The sequence below is a fragment of the Coturnix japonica genome, chromosome 3 (assembly GCF_054131305.1).
Source record: "Coturnix japonica strain WE chromosome 3, WE-NBRP24, whole genome shotgun sequence".
Classification (NCBI taxonomy): Eukaryota; Metazoa; Chordata; class Aves; order Galliformes; family Phasianidae; genus Coturnix; species Coturnix japonica.
Genome location: NC_140665.1, coordinates 46,684,983 through 46,704,597, shown reverse-complemented (window position 1 = coordinate 46,704,597; position 19,615 = coordinate 46,684,983). Strand labels below are relative to the sequence as shown.

Below are 19,615 nucleotides of genomic sequence, written 5' to 3'. Positions count from 1 at the left end.
TGAAAAGAAAGCTTTCACATAATAGCTGGCCCAGACTTTGACTAAACACGGGTTACAGAGTTAGGGCATGGTCATGCGCATGCAGCAGTTGGGTGGAAAGACAGTAGTCATGAGCAAGCACTGCTTCCGAATGAAATTTTCACACCCTTCCCTGAGCATTCCTTCCCCACTGCCTTCCACACTACAGGCAAAAGTGTTTGTTGCAGCCTACACAGAAATTGAGTGGTGGGATTAATGCACTCACATGCACCAGTCTTGGTTGAGAAGCACCAAGCACCAGGAGCCTTCCAGCTGAAATCAAACTTGTTAATTTAAACTTCAGCAAAGCAAAGTAGAGCAGATGGGGAGCGTTAGCCCAGTTAGGCACAAGTCTCAGCTAAGAAATGGCAAAAAAGAAAAAAAAGAAAAAAAAAAAAAAAAAAAAAAAAAAAGACTATTACTTCCAATCAGCATTGAAGAGAAGCTTGAACTCTAGCTGGCTCTTACTTGGCCCTCAAGCCCTTCTAGACAAAAGTGCAGCAGCCCAGAATTTGGGGGACAATTCAAGCTGATAAGTTCAGCCCTAGCCAGATATACAATGCATGCAAAGAAGAGCTACACTTATCACCGTCAGCTTCATTGGTTTGGTTACTTCAATACAATATAGGTGAACTTAGGACTGCTCCTCAAAGAGCGTTAAACAGTTACATTTAGAAAGGTCTTTTAGAGCATCTCCAAGGATGGGATAGGCTGGAAAGGTGTGTACCCACAAGAGCCACCTCCTGGCTAATTAATCCCCATGTCTTTCATTACATTTAGCTTTTATATGCATTATCAATACACACAAGTACATGAAGTATGAACCTTGTACAGGAAGATGCGTGAAAGAAACCCTCAATTGTAAGTTACTTGAAAATAGGAAAGTTGCTCTGAAAAAAATGCCTCCTGTTTTATCCTGTTGACCTGTGATATCAGAGGGAGATGTTGGAAGAATGGCAAGTAAATGTCGAAACTTCCCACAAATATTCTATTACATTTTGTTGCCAGGTAACAAATGACTGTAGAGGGGCAGCCTGACAAAAAGGCATCTGACATGGAAGCAAGTATGAAGCAAATGCAGATCACTGAATTCCTTCAAGTGAAAGAAAGTGCACCTATTGACACTCATTTGTGCTTATGAATGTTCATGGAGACCAAACAGTGGATGTCAGCACAGTCAAAGCTGGACTGTGCAAAAACACCATCATATAAAAAACACCATCATAGCAGCTGTGAAACAGTGGATCACGCCCACTGTTGCAGATATCTACAAACATGACATGCAAGCTGTTGTGTATCAGTGGCAAAAAGGCATAGCTAACGGTAGTGATTATGTTGAAAAATAGTTTTTTGTAGCCAATAATTTTTCCTATCAGATAGTGTTATTGTGCTCTTTGTAACTGTTGTAGTTTCCATAGAAATAAATAGGAGGAAGGCATTACTTTCAGAGCAACCTACGTAAAATAGGCTACAATTAAGTCAAACTATTGCATTAGTGAAGTAAGTAAGGATTTAAGAAAAATGCAGTATTTCCTTTTAATCTGAAACACATAGTGCACTTTGCAAATATTACATACCTTTAACTCCAAAAGTAGGTCCTTGGGAAGGTTGTCTAAGACAAGCAAAGGAATTAATCTTAAGGTGTGCAGTAAGAGCCTGAACAAGTCCAATTGTGACTGTGCTTTTCCCTTCTCCTAGGGGCGTAGGGGTTATTCTAGCAAAAGAAGGAAAGAGATTAATTGAATTCTTTGCCGATGTCAGCCTTGCTAAGGATATCACAACTGACAGCTTTTGATTTCAATGAAGAATATTTGTACAATAAAATTTCAATAAGATTACTTTATCTCCACAAAAATACTGCCACAATGTTATTCCCTAGCTCAAGCTGGAATGCCAATATACATGTGTCTTCTATTTAAGCAATTTACTATGATAGCAGAAAAAGAGAAGATTATTTTGGCAAAAGTTCTAAAAAGAATTTATTGAATTTAGACATTTCCATTACAGCACAAAAGTCTCACCAGTTTCATTAACAAACCATCCATCAAGATACTCCGGGCAAGTATTAATACTTTTCTTTTGCAATGCAGGAGATATTTTATTCCCACTGCTGAAACTATGAATGAAAAAATCACATATTTTAAATTAAACAACCAACACTTTTGTTTGCAGAGCTTAGCTATCCGTCTCTAACTGACACATCATCATAACACTCAGCAATGACAGATCAACTGTTCTTTAAATAAAACAGGACAGAAAAGTCAGTATATTTAACTAAACATGATTTATTTTGCATTTAATTTTCTCAATACTTTTGCAGATTTAAGGGTGATGAGGGACAACCGCTGTTACAGTCTGATCTCCTATGCAACAGCTCAAAAACTTCATGCTACAAAGAAGCCATGTCTGGAATAGGACAGTATTTCAGAAAGACATCCAATCACAAACCAGAGACACTAACCTCCACTCGAACACTCTATGCTTGCCTCTTTAATGAAGAGATAATTATGGTTGACTTTCTGAAGTGGAAAGCTTCAACAGTCACTTTCCGACCTCCATCTCAGGTGATGGATGAAGGAGTGAACATATTTATGGATTGACAGAAGAATAATGTATATCGGACAATGGAAAACAAATAAGCAAGCAAACAAAAACCTCCCTGTTTTCTGAGCAACTCGCATTCTAATCACTTCTGAGAGATGCAGCTCAGGAGGTGCGCTCCCTCAGCTTCAGCACATGACTTTTTTTTTTAACCAGTAAAATGGTCTCTACAGTCACTGTTGAATTCACATGCAAAAGGCTCTGTGAATGAAAGACATGTCAGGATAAATGATGTCCTCTCTGCTTCCATCATATTTGTTCATGATCCATGCTAAAAGTCTGTGTGGGGGATGGTTCTTTCTTTTCTTAAAGCAGGAAGGCACCTCTCAGTTTCAAAAGCACATTCCAGCTATTCATCTGAAGCACATTTCTCTCTCTGACCATGAAAAGAAGAAAGCCCTAGTCCACCCCAGACACATCACTCTGATTTAAATTTTGAAGTTTTGCTTTTTGGCTAAGTGCAATCATTCTTATCTTTGCTGGCTCCAACACCAGTAGAGAAGTACCTTACTGAAGCTGTCATTAAGAATTAATCTTCATTCCCAAGGAGTTACAAGCATACACACATATCCTAGATAAAAAAGTAACCCTTATCACATTACATCTTCAAAACCTGACCTAACACATCTAGTGCTAATTAGAAACACTTCCTTTACCAACTAGTAATTTTCATAAGGCATTGCTGTCCTCAGATCACAATTCAAATTGCATAACAGCACTAAGAAAATTGTCACATGTGTCTCCTTGCCTGTAAGATGCAGCTTAGTTCAGTTAATCCAAACTGACAAAATTTTTTGTCCTACAAAATTTGAACACATGACAAACATTAACTTGTTGCAAATGAATTTATTATATCATTGGATCCCGTTATTTTTCAAAAAGCAGCAGCAGCAAAGCCTTTGTTAGACACGTCTGGAATAATGTGAGCAACAAGAGACAAACCTAGTTAAGATCTTTTTTTCTATGGGAAAAAACAGCTCACTTCCATTTTTCCTACCACTGTTTCTGGTATCATTGCTTTCTTCCTGGGACACTTTCTTTTAGAACATCACAAACAGATTAACTTACTTTCACAATCAGATTCACTCCCCTAGCTACTGTTCTAACACTGGTTGCCCAAAACCTCTCTAAATCATTACTAGCATAGTTTCTCCTTGTTCTACTGCTTCATTCACTATTGTCTATTGCCATAATCTCTTTCACTTGATCCTCTTATTCCTGTGTACTAAAGCCGGATTTAGATAATAAAAAACTAATCTTGAGGCATTACTGCACTCATTCAAAGACTTAACAAGATAACAACACTTAAAGCTATTAGTTTTTTAAAAAAGTGAAACTAAGCCAACCAAGAAAAAAAAAAAAAAAAAAAAAAAGGACTTCACACAAAATCAAAAGACTCAGTGCATACAACAGTTACACTGATAACAGAACAACTATAACTTGTACAGTGGTTCTGGTCGATGGTAACTGGTATCTTTAAACACCATTCACATTTGATGGGATTCAGAGAGATTGTCACTAGCTTTTTCAAATGCCTCTGAGGGCAGACTAATTTGGCATGCAGAGAGGTCTAGGGATTTTACGATTCTCATGAAAAAGTTAAAGATACAGTTTACTGTTACATGTGACAGGCCAGACTTATTTCAGCAGTGCATGGCAACAGGAGAAGGGGAAATGGCCCCACAACAAACCATCGGAAGTTCTGCACAAATGTGCATAATAACTTCTTCACAGTAAGGGTGACAGAGCACTGCAACAGGCTGCCCAAGGGGATTTTGGAGGTTCCTTCTCTAGGGACATCCAAGATCCCCCTGGATGCCTACCTGTGCAACGTGGTCTAGGGAGCCAGCTTTGGCAGGAGGGTTGGACTAGATGATCTTCAGAAGTTCCTTCCAGCCCCTACACTTCTATGATTCTGTCATTCTGTTCAGTATAGGAAAGGAAAATGAAAAAGGCAAATACTTCAACCACAGCCAAAAGGCACATTGGCAGCTCCATGAAGAATAGTTCCAGAAGATCCACACCATCAAGTGACACATTACTAAAATACTCTGCTAACCTGTCTGTCATTTTCTATATGACTAGATTTCTCAGTACACCAGTACTCAGCACCAGACACATCCCCAATATGAATGTGGTGCTCTGAGAGAACTAACCATCAACAAGTGAGGGTTAAAAAACTGAATTAAAGCAAGCTTATGCTCCCCAGTGTACTCCTGCAAGCACACAGAAATCTACAGTTACATATCACAGCAATTATAATCTTCACTATATAAAATCTGCTTGGCTGTAAGAGTCTACATTTTCAATGTATTCCTCAAATAGGTTTTAATCAGTTTTCTTCCCTTCTGAGAAATTGTGGGACCCACAGTTTTTGTGGAATTAGAGTTACTTAAATGAAGATCTAAATGCTCAAAATGTACAAAGGCAGCTGTGATGGATTAAGAAAACCAGCAAACAAACTTCCCTAATTAGTCTACAGCTCCTGGGTGACACACTTGTAAGAATTCTTGTCCACTGGAGTAGGTAGGAATGGGCACAAATCCCTGATAAGTCAAGAAAAGAAACCTGACTTTTGAGACTCTTTCCACATAACAGAATTATCGAATCACAAGGACTCCTGCAAATCACAGTATTCAGTAAAGTGAGTTTGGTCCAGACCATCACTTGTCTTCAACTTCTCATCTCACATGTGACATCATGGCAGGATACCTTTGACTTTGAGAGGTTCAACAGCAGTCCAAAGACTATTGGATAAGCACTAAGAATTAAAGTCATTTAATAGTTTCAATAGATACCTCAACCTCAGTTTTAAAAACCAACTCTAAAAAGTTAAAATAAAAAGCCCAAAAGTGAAACAGATTTTCATTCCAATCATTTCCTTAGAAAGTTTACTTTAAATATCTTCCCTTTTGTACCTGGCCTACTTTGATCAGTTTTTATAAATAAAATAATCCATTTAGACAGTTTTGTAGACATTTAGATGTTTTTGCTGGCTACACTACTGAGCCTACACACTTGCAACTGAGGTCACTAGCTCACATGAGTATAAAATTACAATCGCCAGAGGCTAACTTTAGCTCAGTTGTGCATTTTTAAACAGATATGCAATGCTATGTTTTGACCTCATGCAAATCTAGGGAAAAAAAACCTTTAAAATACAGTAAATTTTAATGAACGTCAAGAGATTTTTACTCATATTTGTATTCTTCTTCACATTTCTTTAATATGTTTTCAGTCTAAACACAGAAAACTCACAGTCATTTCCCTCCTTAAATTAACTTTGCAATCTACCAAGTGGTCATCAGCTCCCTGGCAAAGTGAGTTTTCCATAACACTGGGAAGCCTTCTCTCTTTATGTATATCAAAACAAAGATAAGAACATGCAGACTTTTTGTTTGTTTGTTATACATCACATTAGCTTACAGTGGAGCTACTTCTGTGGGAAAGCTACATGAGATCTGACAAAGAGAAAATAAACAAACAGTGAAATGATACACTGCATCAGCTGTAACCTCTTCAGTTACCACAGCCATTCTGTTTCCAGTAAGAACTCTACTGGATGTGACAACTCTTCCAGTTTCCTATCTTCAGCTCACCAGAATCAGCTACTTCAAACATTGTAATGATTTCACCATTCCATTGTTTCATGTGGATACCTGTGAAATCTTGCAATCAAGGGGTAGGAAAGAGAGTTCTCATGAACGACAGCCTTACCTAAATAAATCTCTCGCCCAAGATTACAACTGTCAAAAATTTATTTCTGAGCACAGAAGAATTGGAACTCATGTCACTTACAGCATGACAACATTGCAGTGTCATCTCTAAAATGAGACTGGAGCTTCCAGCTATGGAGTACAGTGATAGCTGTTGAACTACAATGACTGAACAAGACCAGTGAAAGACTGAAGAATTCACAATACAATCTCTCAATAGTCAATAAGGTTTCAGAGAAGATAATCCCCATCAGCACCTACTCGATGATACTACAAATACATTATGGTCTCAGCCATGACTTTACTTTGGATTGTCAACTGTTTCAGAAAAAAATACCATTGTGTTGATGCACTATTTATTCTTCCCCATATTTTTCTTTTTTCCTGTACGTCTACATCTTTTCTTTTAAGCACTTCTGGGCCAAGAAATACAGTGAGCAGAAATACAATCCAATACATACCTACCCACAGTAAATTCAATTTCAAATCTGAAATTCTGTTCCCAAAATAGTTACCATCATACAGCTTCAACAAGCATTAAGCCAGCACTTACTCAAGTGCATTTTTATCTTACAAAAAAGCTGGTTCATCACAAAACAATCTATTAAATTTAGGAAAAAACATTAATTTTAAGTTTTTCAGCATTCAAAAACCAACATACTTCTTGCCAAGAAAAAAAACAAACAAACATTATATTTCATCATTGCATTTAAAACAAGTGATTGAAAGACACAGAGTGCAACACATTTTATATGAAGGTTTCATGTTGTGTTTACCATTACCCAGTCTACATGCTTGAATGCATGAACCAGTTACCCTGGACACGAAATGTAGCTACTATGTCATGCATAAGCTTTGTTCATTTGCATATTCACATTGTGCAATGAATGGGAAGCAGTTTAAGTTAACATATCCCACAACAGAATTTGTTTTAGCATTCTAAAAGCCTGAACATTGGCAGTTGATGCAGAGAAGCTAATTACTCCAAGATAAGAGTGAGTCTGACCCCAATGCCTCTGAATGAGTTCTACAGCAAATTACAAACACACACACACGCAAAAAAAAAAAAAAAAAAAAAAGTAGTAAGAGATAAGAATTTAAAAGAAAAAAAAAAAAGCAAGGAGGGGGAAGGAATAATGCTCTCAACACAGACAAAAATGGAATTTACTGAGGAACGTCTTCATCTGAATTATTGAGTAAATTAACTTGAACCAAACTGATTTTTCAGCACACCAAATAAGCATTGCATTTAATTGTACTTGTGTGCACTCAGAAACTGCCTGTAAAACTTCTGAATGAGTAGCAATGTTTTAAAAAAGTTAACCATTCCTGTAAATCAAAATATATAACTTGGTCGCTATTCAGATCAACAACAAGGAATAAACTAAAAAAGTATTTGCATGATATATTCATAACTTCTAAACATCATGAAACACTTATGCTCTATTACAGGCACAAATGTCTATGGCTGCATCATGGATAGATGGATACTCTCCACATTGCTGAAGACACACACACATGCTTTTCACTTCCTTTGCTTACGAAAAGTTGACATAGAATCATAGAATGGTTTGGGTTGGAAGGGACGTTTAAGATGATCTAGTTCCGACCCCCCACTATAGGCGGGGACACCTCCATCATACACCCTTATCAAACACAGTTAATACATCCATCAGTCTAAAGACTCAGAAGTATAAGCATATGTATCTTAAATGTTTCCTGTGAAGTCTTGATAAATTAGGCTGAAAACCTATACAGTGCAGCTTTCTAAAATAGTTACTAATTATCTGTACTTATGGTAAGCCTACATTAAGAACCCAGCTGACAAGTTTTAGTTGACCTTGCCTAGGCAGGTAGAGTCTGAAGAAAACAAATGAAAGTATTGTTTTGCTTCAGTTTCTATATCCAAGTGGTATTCAGTCTTCATTGTACTAAACATTCTCTTACCAGATGCAGCTCCTCAGCTTTGTTAAAATAGCTTTCTGCCACAGCCAATTAGCAAACAAGAACAGCTGAGAACACATGAACACACACTGAATACATTTTTTAATAGGTACAATATTTCAAACTTCAAACTCCTTCAGAAGAGAAGGCCTATACTGCAATTCAGTCCCAAGAAAACAAAAGATAAAAGTCTACCAAAATAGAGAACTGGCTCAACCAGATATTTTTTCCATATCTTAAATAACTTCTCCAAAGTCCTCCAGGAACATCTTTATATATTTCTGTTCTATAATATAGGTTTGAAGACAGCTTCATGACTCATTTTCCTCAGCTTTATAACATTAGAACTCTAAGTCTACAATAGATCCACTTCAGACAATGCCAGAAATACAGGCAGTCTCCACAGAAAGGTACTAAAACATGAAGGTACTACAGCAAACAGTTTGCTAAACACTATCTGACTGAGGAACAGGTAGATTAAACTAGTTAAGAACAGCTTTCTCCTTCTGGATTTGTCTAAAGCTATATATTTGAAATCCAACTGGTTTTATTTACAAAGAAGCAACTCTAAAGATTTATTCACAGAATCACAGAATTATCAAGGTTGGAAAAGACCTATAAGATCATCCAGTCCAACCATCACCAATACTTCCCAGCTAAATCATATTCCTCAACACAACATCCAAACGTTTCTTGAACACCCCCATCGTCAGCGACTCCACCACCCCCCTGGGCAGTGCATTGCAGTGCCTGACCACCCTTTCCAAGAAGTAATATTTCCTAATGTCCAGTTGACATTCAGACCATGAAGAACAAATTTCATTTGAAATATTAATGAACACCATAACATTTGTTCACAATTAGAAGATTCCACTTAAGAAACCAGGTGAATGAAAAAGTGTTATGTCACTAAATGAGTGGAAAAAAGAAAAAGCAGCTCTTCAGAAAAGAAGCACATAAGTCCTGTTGAGCATAGTATTTGCTGTAATCCTGGGAACAGAGAGCAGGATAAGCCTGCCTGGAGACACGTCTACATTTCGGACAAAAAACATGGCTTATTTAAATATGTAATCTATTTTTCAATAAAAAAGGTATTTGTTGTTAATATCAAAAGATTAGCAGGCAGCTTCTGCTAAAGTTTGTTTATAAACAGCCACAACACACACAGACTTAAATACTCAAGTTAAACATTTAACATGCGTATAAAGCAATAAGAAAGCACACAACAGCAGACAAGATTAAGAAACTTAGAAAAAAACTACCTTTAGAGAATATACTTCCATAGTAACAGAAGGGCTGCATTAGTTAAAAAAAAGAAATAAATCAAAAACAACATGCTTTCAGAGCAGAAAAAAAATACAGCCAAACAGTCAGGGTTTTTATTCATGCAGTATATCAAAGATGTAAGCTGCATGTTTATATTAATATGAGTGGAAAGGGTGTACATTAATCACATTACTGCGCATTCTTACCCAGCAACTAGAACATATTTTCCATCTGGTTGATCCTTTAACCTTTCCAGCAGGGACAAACGTACTTTGGCTTTGGTTTGGCCATAGATTTCAATTTCATCTGTAAGCAATCCTATCTCCTTGGCAAGTACATCAACAGCTTTTGGACTCTGCGCTCGGGAAATCTCAATATCACTGGAAAAGAAAACAAATAGGAGCCAGGAGATTTGTCTCAGCTTAGGTGGTCGACGACAGAACACAAAACAACAGCAAATACTCCAACAATGGGGTTATTGTAATCAGTTTTTCAATCTTCTCTCACATTTTATTAACCAAATCTAAACATCGGCTACACCTAGTATAATATTGAAAATCACATGCAGTGTTTGTTAATTGTTATACTTTCACAGTGTTCTCTCATTTAATCAGATTCCAAAGACTACATAATGCTTTCATCTCAAGTTAGAGACTATCTTCTGGACGGTCCAGCACATCCTAATGGAATGAATGTTTCTGTTTGTGTTTTTCTTCTCCTCCCTCCCAGGAAGTGCATGTAGCACATACACTTCAGTAAAAAGCACATATGTTGCTTGGCCAAGAATCACATAAACACATTAGTTAAACCTGTGCATGTTGTGCCTTTCATCAGAGGGCACTGCCAAGTGACCTAAGCCTCGCTACTCCCCCATGAGGAGCTGGAACTTTAAAGCAGATAAGTTGAAAGCTGCCACACATCAGACGGTTAATGCACAGGATTCAGAACAGAAGTGCATTGAGCTTATAAACTACTTCCTACAAGGACTGCAAGTGGCAGCCTGAAAAAGAGGAAGGACATGGAGCAAGTGCTTCCTGAGGGAAGGTGGTTACAGCCTGCGGACACTAGGCATCCACAGTTCCTGACCTAGACCACCTGGATTCTTTGGATATAACATTTCTCCATGGATTTTTATTGTATGAATTCAAACTAGTTTTCCCTGCAGCTCCCAAAAGCACTTAGCAGCTGTGAGCTCCAGAAGCAGTAGTGCCCAGGGTCAGGCACACAAGATTTGAAGAGTCATCTCCCTTAGCTTTGAATTGCTTGCACCACCATGAAAATTGGCTAAAAAAAATTACCAAGAGATTAATTACTTTCAGCCTATCCGGGCTAAACTTTTTCCTGTAGTCTTGGTTGATCACAATATTTTTAAGACATAATCTGGCAACAGCATCAAAGCTAATGTCCAGGACTTTCAAACAGTCAGCAAGACCTCAAATATCCACAGATTAACACAGAACTACTGCCAAACCTCAGCTCCAAGCATGGATTTAGCTGTTGCGCATCCACCAGCAAACCATCAGTTTGCGTCAGCTTAATTGCATGCATTTCTTTGAAGATATTGATAACCTAAAATGTGACCGTTGTTTAATTACATGCAAAGGTAGAAATCATCCTATCTGAGACAGTCAAATACAATAGGGCAAGTAGCTACTCAACCATAGCACTCAGTGGGCCGCAGATCCTTTTGCTGCATGGACTCAGCTGGGATCTGACCACTTCCAAGGGCATACCAAGCACATCCTCTTGCATAGGAGGATATACCTTCAGCTCTCTTATGCATTTCTTCAATCACAATTAGCCATAAAAACGTATAAAGAGCACATGGTTTAGTGTTTTACAAACATCACAAGACACAGAAAGAATATTTAGCTTTCTTCAAACTATATCTATAAAAACAACTTGAGTACCGAAGAGACATTAGTTAGGTGGTGGCACTGTGGTCCCTTGAAGGTTAAAACAAAGAAAAACTGTACGGTGACCTATTTTTTCAATCAAGCAATTGAAGTACTCAGCAAGGGAAGAAGGGTGTAGACTTGCATGACAGAAAGTGAACATGCTGTTTTTTGTTGTTACTTTAAAAAAATCCAACACAACACAACAAACAAACTTCCGACTAAATAAAATCTTTCTCCGTACTAAAAGACAGATGCTATTGTTTCAGATCTCAAGACAGACTATCAAGACTCTCTGCAGCACTCTCAGCCCTTCCTATTTCCCTCAGCTCTCTTGCCACAAACACTGCCCTCTCTCAGGCAATTAGGACTTTTCCCATCCTGCAGGAGCCACAACTAGCAGAAATTGGAAGGAGTAAAACTGATAAACTGCACAATTTTAATTAAATTGAAAGAATGGATTTTTAGATATATAAATTACAAATATTTGTCAAGTAAAATGGATGCCAACTGTTCTCCCTGGCTAAAACCACTGCTGTTGTCATTTCCTCATCTGAAGTTCCCTTAGGAACCTTCAACAAAACAAACAAAACGTTATGTTAGTGTACATTTCCAGATGAAATGTCTTTTCTAAAACACATGAAATTAAAGACCTGATTATAATTGATCTTTAGAACACTACACTTACTGCTAGCTCACTTACTTTATAGTTATATGCTTACATACATATTTGAAATACTGAAATTATTCAGTAAGGTACGTCATTCAGTATTAAGCTGCAAATCTGCAATGTTGGTTCTTCTTGCATGAATGAGAACTGTTAACCAAGGAGTACACTATTGCCAGCATCAAATCATAATTTATGAAATATAAGATTTAAGAGATGTGGGGAAGGATCTACATCTACTCAGCCTATGTCATGGAGATTGCTTTCTGCATGAAAATCCTCCATTTGTTTCCAAAACCTTTGAAAACACTTCAACACCCAGTTCTCACAGAAATCAAAAAGCAGATGTTCCTAGATTTAGCACTTTAGCAGCTTTCCTAATTTTCAATGAAAACTCCATCTGCTTCCATGCAATGCTGTGTACTGCTATAAGATTGTATTTTATTGCAGGATACCTTCCATCTGATATTGTATGTTATATTTAAAAGGAGAAAGAGACACAAAGCTACAGAGTAATCAAAGAAATGGAAGTCCTACAACAAGTTGTACTTTATAGCATTGTATGCTAAATATGCATATACATGTACAATAAACACACATTGCCATAGAGAGGGGTGACAGTGCTTTCTGAAGAGGTTTTTTTTGCAGATGAGATAAGCAGACTAAAACTTAGATATGGAATATATTTAGGTTTATTGACACATTTAACACTTTGCATTTTTTTTATTTTTTTTTTTTAAGAAATAAAATAAACAAAAGAACAACAAAAACAAAACCATTTATTACCTAGGCACTGGTGAGAGGGGCTGAAGCTTCAAGCAGCGGAGATCCCACTTCCTGAGCTGCTGGGATTGGATCCATCGCTCTGTATTTTTTACCATGTTCTGTTTTTAAACAAGAAATCAGCACACACCAGCTGCACCATAAATACTGAATGCTAATTCCAAATGATGTCAAGAGGAAGTCAAAATAACCTTTTATGGCAAAAGCTAATAAAAAACCAAAACACATAAATGTTCCATCTCATGGTTTCAAGATGAAAGAAAAAACAACTGCTGCTCCATGGCTGTGCCATTGTTTGTTCAGATTTCAAAAGGAGACAATGTTATTAACACAATAAGTGGCAGAAAAAAAGATCTCTAATTAGACACTCAAAATTTTTATTCTGGTTAAACTGAGAATTACTATTATTTTCCTCAAGTTTTAGAAAGTATCGAAGATATTAATCACTCACTGACCAATTTGTGCTGCTTCCAAATAAAACAACACATTTCTGGACCATCTATCCATCACAGGACAGGAAAAAAATAAAAGGTGTTCAAATACAAATAATCTTCATGACCTTGCAAGAAGTAACATCAGAGTACTGATAAAAGTGTTTCTGGCAAGCTTTACTACAGGTATCAGAGCTGTGACACGTTTAATTTTCTGTGTACCTAACTGCAACAGGCATGACTCATCTCAACTGATTAAGAATTGCCATGAAAACAAGAGGCAAGTAATGAAGTTGTGGAAGCAGTTTCTACAGTTCACAGGAAGAACAACAAGTTTTATAACATTTCAAGTTATACCAACCTGCATTCGCATTGCTGCTGCAACAGAACAAACTGCAGTTTCAGTAGTACTGCTGTTTTTCTGACCATAGTTGTGTTTCTCTGTAAAATAAGAACATCACACAAATTATGAGGCTTTTTTCGAGTGGGAACAACTACACTTGAAGCTACACCCAGACAAAGTAATTATGATGCTGACTTAGGTTAACAAGTTAACAGTACCATTGCCAAAATTATAGGTAGATCCTGCAAAGCTTGTTAAGGGCTGATACAGTGCAATAACCGGAGTGCAACTGTATGCTCTGACGTGTATTTTGCAAATATACACATACATACAACAAAACATACAACATACTGGAAAAAGAAAACTTGGAGCAACAGGATTTTTTGGGAGGGGAGGAGGGAAGAGGCAGAAGGGAAAGCAAGAGCAGATAGTCTGCAGAGGCTGTACAGTGTACAGTGACTCCAACTTAAAAGACAGTTATGATTGTTTCTAGTGGTAACGCATTATACAATAAGCATACATTAGCTACCCTAGCTAAACATACCATTTGTCATTTACCCGCAATTCCCCTTTTGGCTTGTGCACTTGCTATTGCTTATTGACTTTTATCTAGATGGATTTTCTTCAAGACAGAATTCACATCCTAGTCTCTACGGGCATAGCACAACCCTTGTCTCATTCCAAAGGGCGTAGACATAATTACAATAGAAGATAACAACTGTACGCTGACACTGTTAGCCTCTCTCCTCAAGGGAATTAAGAGCACAAACCCTGACCAAGCCAAGCTTTCCCTGAACTCACCCTGCCTACAGCTATCACAAAACGTCCACCTCAGAGCTGCTGCCCCCATGGTAGCAGAGGTTGGGAGCCTCGGGCTGGACCCAGTGCTCAGCAAAAGTACTGCAGTACCTTCTTACGCCTTTGTACCAGCACTGAGAGGCAGGGGCTCACCAGCAGGCACCTCCACCCTTGCTCAGTGCACTGTCAAACCCTTCCTCAACCCACCTTACCAGCAGTCATCTGCACTTCAATGCCAAACCTAACTGGGCAGCAAGAGGCCAGTATTGATACTAAACTCAGAGAGTATCTAAAAGGCCACCTTTTTGTATTAACACTCAGTGTTAAAAATAAATAAATAAATAAATAAAAATTTCTGGAAATATGCTCAGCTCAAGCACAGGAGCCTTACTGGAAGAGCCCATCAGAGTCATAAGCTAAGCATTGCTGCCTTGAGACAGGGCTGGGAGAGCAGCCAAAGAGACAAATGAAGTAGGAAGAACGGACTTTAAAATCCCCTTTCAGACAGCTGTGCTTTGCAGAAACATCTCAACTTTTTGTTTTTGGCTTAATGTGATTTTTTTTTTTTTTTATCAGGAGGGAGCTAGCATACATGTAAATACATATTGGTATTGGATGTTTCTCTTCAATAAAGACTATTTCCCAGCTTGCCTATGCTACGCGCTTACCACACTAACACTAACCAGACTTTTACAGAGTGAAGGTGAAGCCAGAGCATACATGAGCTAAGAGGACAACCACAGGATTGCAACAGCTCACTCAGGATACGTTTTCCAGATGGGAGCTGGAATAACACTCTCTGCCTTGGGTTTTGGCCAGAAGATCAGCTGAACTGCAGGCACTGCACTCCCTCCTCTGCCTCACCCTGACAAAGGCCCATCTACTGGCAGCACACAGCTATACAGGCAGGCAGATAGGATTGGAATAGAGATGGGAGAAAAGGTCACATTTCCCACTTAGATAACTAAACCACGTGGGCTCGAGCTTTTCAGTGACCTTAATGGAGTTGGTCATCAAGTCCCAAATAATCTTGTTTTGGGGGGTTTTTTTGTTCAGAAACTCATTTTTCATTTCTATACATTCACAAATCAAATGTTTTCCTGCAAGAGGCACTAGATGCCCAAATAATTAGTGCAGCATAATAAGATGCTTTAAAACAATTGCAATTCTATCAGATTTTTTATTTTTCTTTTTTTTTTAAGGAGAAAGAATTCCATTAGTTTGGAACAAGCACTTTTAGCTCTACTCTCCTGGCTTATATCACTACAGCTACCTAATATAACCACATCCTTGCAAATTTAGGAGTGCTTTTGAAATGTGCCCGTGTGTTAAGCTACCTGTGTAGCTACATGAGGCAGAAATCATAGTATCATAGTCTCATGCGGGTTGGAAGGGACCTTAGAGATCATCGAGTCCAACCCCCAGGATTCGAGCCTCCTGTGCAGCAGAGTGGCACTTCTACCACTTGTGCCACAGGGTATTCAGACCTGGGCCTCCAGTGTTGCAACATGGCATTCCTATCACTGTGCCACCGGCGCACACCATCTAGCCACCATCTAGCAATGACAAAAGTCACTTCACATCCATTGTTGCTTTCAGGCTTTGTAAGCTCCTGCGGCCCCAACACAAACGTTGAGTTAGAGATTTCTAAAGCAAGAGAAATCCTGTAACAATTCCTGAGCATGCCAGCCAAACAGATTTCACTACGCACTGAAAGTGAAAAGTCATTTGTAAGTCAGTGGTTTCTCCAAGGCCATAAGTACTCCAAAATATACTTTTAATAAATACCTTGCAATTAAACTAAGTGCATTCTTCCTGTCAGACAGACACCTGTGTTTCAAGTACTTCTCAAGCAAGTCTTCAGGCCAGCATTTCTAAAAGCTACTAAAATGTGTTTCTGCTGTTCTTACAGAGTTTCTCCAAGTTTCTGACAGTCTCAAAAGCATAAAAACAGACCAACACTTGATACATGATTTTATTTTTAAACTATCTTTTTAATATTTCATAGTGCCTTTTCTTCTTAACACAGACAACTGCAGCAACATGAGAAACATAAAAAACTCCATTGGCACGTAGTAGATACTTTGTTTCCTGCCTTAAGAATGAGTTTTGCTGTGGTATGTGAACATATTTCAGATGTTTTCCCAACAGCATTTTTTTTTCTTAGGGAAATACTAATATTATCAATGGTACTATAGAGCAGACAGGTCTTGAGACTTAGGTATCTTAAAGTCATGTCAAGAGGTTACAATGTGCCAATTTTGGATCTGTGAAGGGAAGACCTTGGCTCTATTTGCAATGGAATGTGGGAACTGGGTAACTGGAAGCGAGACTTCTACCAGCAGCACACAGAGCTAGGGAAGTTCAGTCTCTAACACTGCCACTCAGGCTACAAGGAGATTACCCCATACTGCTTTCACAGACCCACAGCTTCACCCCAAATCGGACAACTCAGTGGCTCCTGATGAAAAGGACTAAAATGAAGAGGGGTCATTTTTCTTCATTTATATATTTATAGGTGTTACTGTTCTACCTCCATTCTCTTGTTGCTCCTCCCTTTCTTTCTCATTCCTATTTCTGTTGTGCAGCATTAGTAAGGGATAAGGTTTGGTGCACTCCCCATGAAGATCAGGGCACAGTTCAGGGAGGAAGAAGGAACTAACTACCTTTTGATAGCTGAGTGTATTTAACCCAGAACTCTCACATCTGCAGCATATGTTCAAATCAAGAGGTCATCAAGAAGCACAACAAAAGGTATCTCTTGCTAAGGCCACACTTTGCATGGGAACGGCAGCTGCCTTATTACAAACCTGGTCTTGTATTAACTCTGCTTGAAGCGTCTGCTTAATTTGCCCTGAGGAAACATATCTAGTTTAAGAATCATACAGCTCTTCCTCCTTGTTCTTATGCCCATTTCCCCAGTTTTATATCAAAAGATGTTAATAAGCACACTGCACACTTGTGATTAGTTAATGTGCTTTGCCAAATACATCACATTACCCATTTACTTCTTTATTTTCCTATTCTCTCACAACATGGTGCCATCAAGTCAAACAATCACATTGGTATGTGTACTATAAAAAAAAAAAAACAAAAAAAACAGAAAATACCCAGAGACCCTTACAGTTGCTGAAGGAATTTTAAAGGAAATGCAATTCCTGCAGTGAAATATAGTAACATCTGGGAAGCTTTCTTAGTCTTATTTCTAATAAAATTCTGCAACATTTCTCAATGGAGAAATGAATGAACCTATAACTCTTCTACAACCAGGTTATATTAAAGGGAGCCGGTGAAGAGGAATCCAAACTTATTTTGTATTAGTAACAGTTGCAGGGGACATCTTGCCTGTTCTGAGATATGCAAGATTTCTCTAGATCTTCTTGCACCATACTCTGCTTTGCATTTTGCCAGTATTCTTTCTATACTGCCTTTTCCCCATGCTCCAGCTGAGACAACAGAATTCAAAACGTAACACATTGTACAAACCAACACAGAAATAACCGGTCATCCAATGAACTCTGAATGAATCCATGGGATCACTGCTTATTTAACAACCCTGATATAAAGAATATATTCCAGTATCTCCTCCTTCACCTGATATCTTATTCTTATTTACACATCAGAGACACATGCACACATCCCCCATGTACAAATGCCCCTACCCCCCACCACAAAGATGTAGCTTTTAATCACAATGTGTGGCCACCAATATGCCAAACACTTTCTTTCAAAGATTCGGCATACGTCACTTTCAAGAACTGTTCACTTTAAACGTGGCCTACCTGACAGCGAGTCAGGAGAACAGTTGATGATGGTGGTTCCAGGTTTTAGCCAGCTCACAGGAACACTGTCAGGTTTCGGACTGCCAGCTACTACCACATCCGCAAGCTGAAGCTATGTATAGTCCAAAATCCACCACAATCCCCAAGAAAAAAAAAGAATAAAAAATATATTTAATCTCAGAAGCACATTCTTGAATATGCAAATTATTTTCAGATTTATAGAAGCAACAATATTTTGAGCAGTTTTTGCAAACAAAATCCAAACTGATGACTGCATTCTTACCACACACTATATTTATGAACAATAGCATTTGAGACTGAAAAAGTAAAACAAGAAAGTAAAGACAGCTCCAATAACATTTTATGGGAATTACCTATTTTCAACCAATAAGCCGTGTAACTGTTCAAAGTACTGTCCAATACAGTAAGTTGGAGAGACTCAAGAAAGAGAACAACTGAATGACAGTAAGTAGGTAATTATAAAAAGTACAGTCAGTTTACGAGAAAGAAAAAAGCCTGGACAGCATTGACAAATGCAAGATGACCTGATCTGCAAACACTGTGCCTTTGAAGAATACCAATTAAAGCTTCCCTTTGCTTCTCAGCTCATGCTTGCTAATCAGTGCCTCTGATTTAGTTCAACTTTACAGATGTCAGAGCAAAAATGCTTACTTAAAAAATTCTTATAATCAAAGAGATAAGTTTCTTTCTTTCCTCCCTATTCTGAAACAGGGCTCAGTAACAATTATCAGAATCAATATGAAATAAAGGATAGCATCAGAGGCAGATATATAAAAATCCACTCCAACAGGAATCACAGAATGACCTGGGCTGGAAGGGACCTCAAGGATCATGAAGCTCCAACCCCCCTGCCTGGCAGGGCCACCAAACTTCCATGTTTACTAGATCAGGTTGCCCAGGGCCCCATCCAACCCGGCCTTGAACACCTCCAGGGATGAGGCATCCACAACATCCCTGGGCAGCCAGTTCCAGGACCTCACCACTCTCCTAGTAAAGAACTTTCCCCTAACATCCAATCTAAATCTTCCCTCTTTCAACTTAAAACCATTTCCCCTTGTCCAACTATTATCAGCAGTTTCAAAGAGTTTACACCCCTCCTGATTATAGGTACCCTTCAGGTACTGAAAGGATGCAATGAGGTCACCCCACAACCTTCTTTTCTCCAGGCTGAACAAACCCAGCTCCCTCAGCCTGTCCTCATAGGGGAGGTGCTCCAGCCACCTGACCATCCTCATGGCCCTCCTCTGGGCCCTCTCCAACAGCTCTAGAAAAGTAAGATGACCATATTTCCCTTCTAGGAAATATGGGCACCACACTGACCCAAAAGAACTGTATCAAAAAGACAGTAAT

General features: G+C 38.4%; 1 protein-coding gene across 5 annotated transcripts in view; it reads right to left on the bottom strand.

Moving 5' to 3' along the window:
- MTHFD1L (methylenetetrahydrofolate dehydrogenase (NADP+ dependent) 1 like) overlaps nucleotides 1-19,615 on the bottom strand; it is a 134,701-nt gene that overhangs the window by 101,838 nt on the left and 13,248 nt on the right. For all 5 annotated transcript variants that reach the window (XM_015858104.3, XM_015858105.3, XM_085541495.1 and 2 more), the window contains exons 8-12: nucleotides 18,245-18,356; nucleotides 13,683-13,762; nucleotides 12,894-12,991; nucleotides 9,752-9,925; nucleotides 1,596-1,732 (exon numbers count right to left, since the gene is read on the bottom strand). In XM_015858104.3, coding sequence (XP_015713590.2) covers nucleotides 1,596-1,732; nucleotides 9,752-9,925; nucleotides 12,894-12,991; nucleotides 13,683-13,762; nucleotides 18,245-18,356 — 601 coding nt within the window. The remainder of the gene's footprint in view (nucleotides 1-1,595; nucleotides 1,733-9,751; nucleotides 9,926-12,893; nucleotides 12,992-13,682; nucleotides 13,763-18,244; nucleotides 18,357-19,615) is intronic.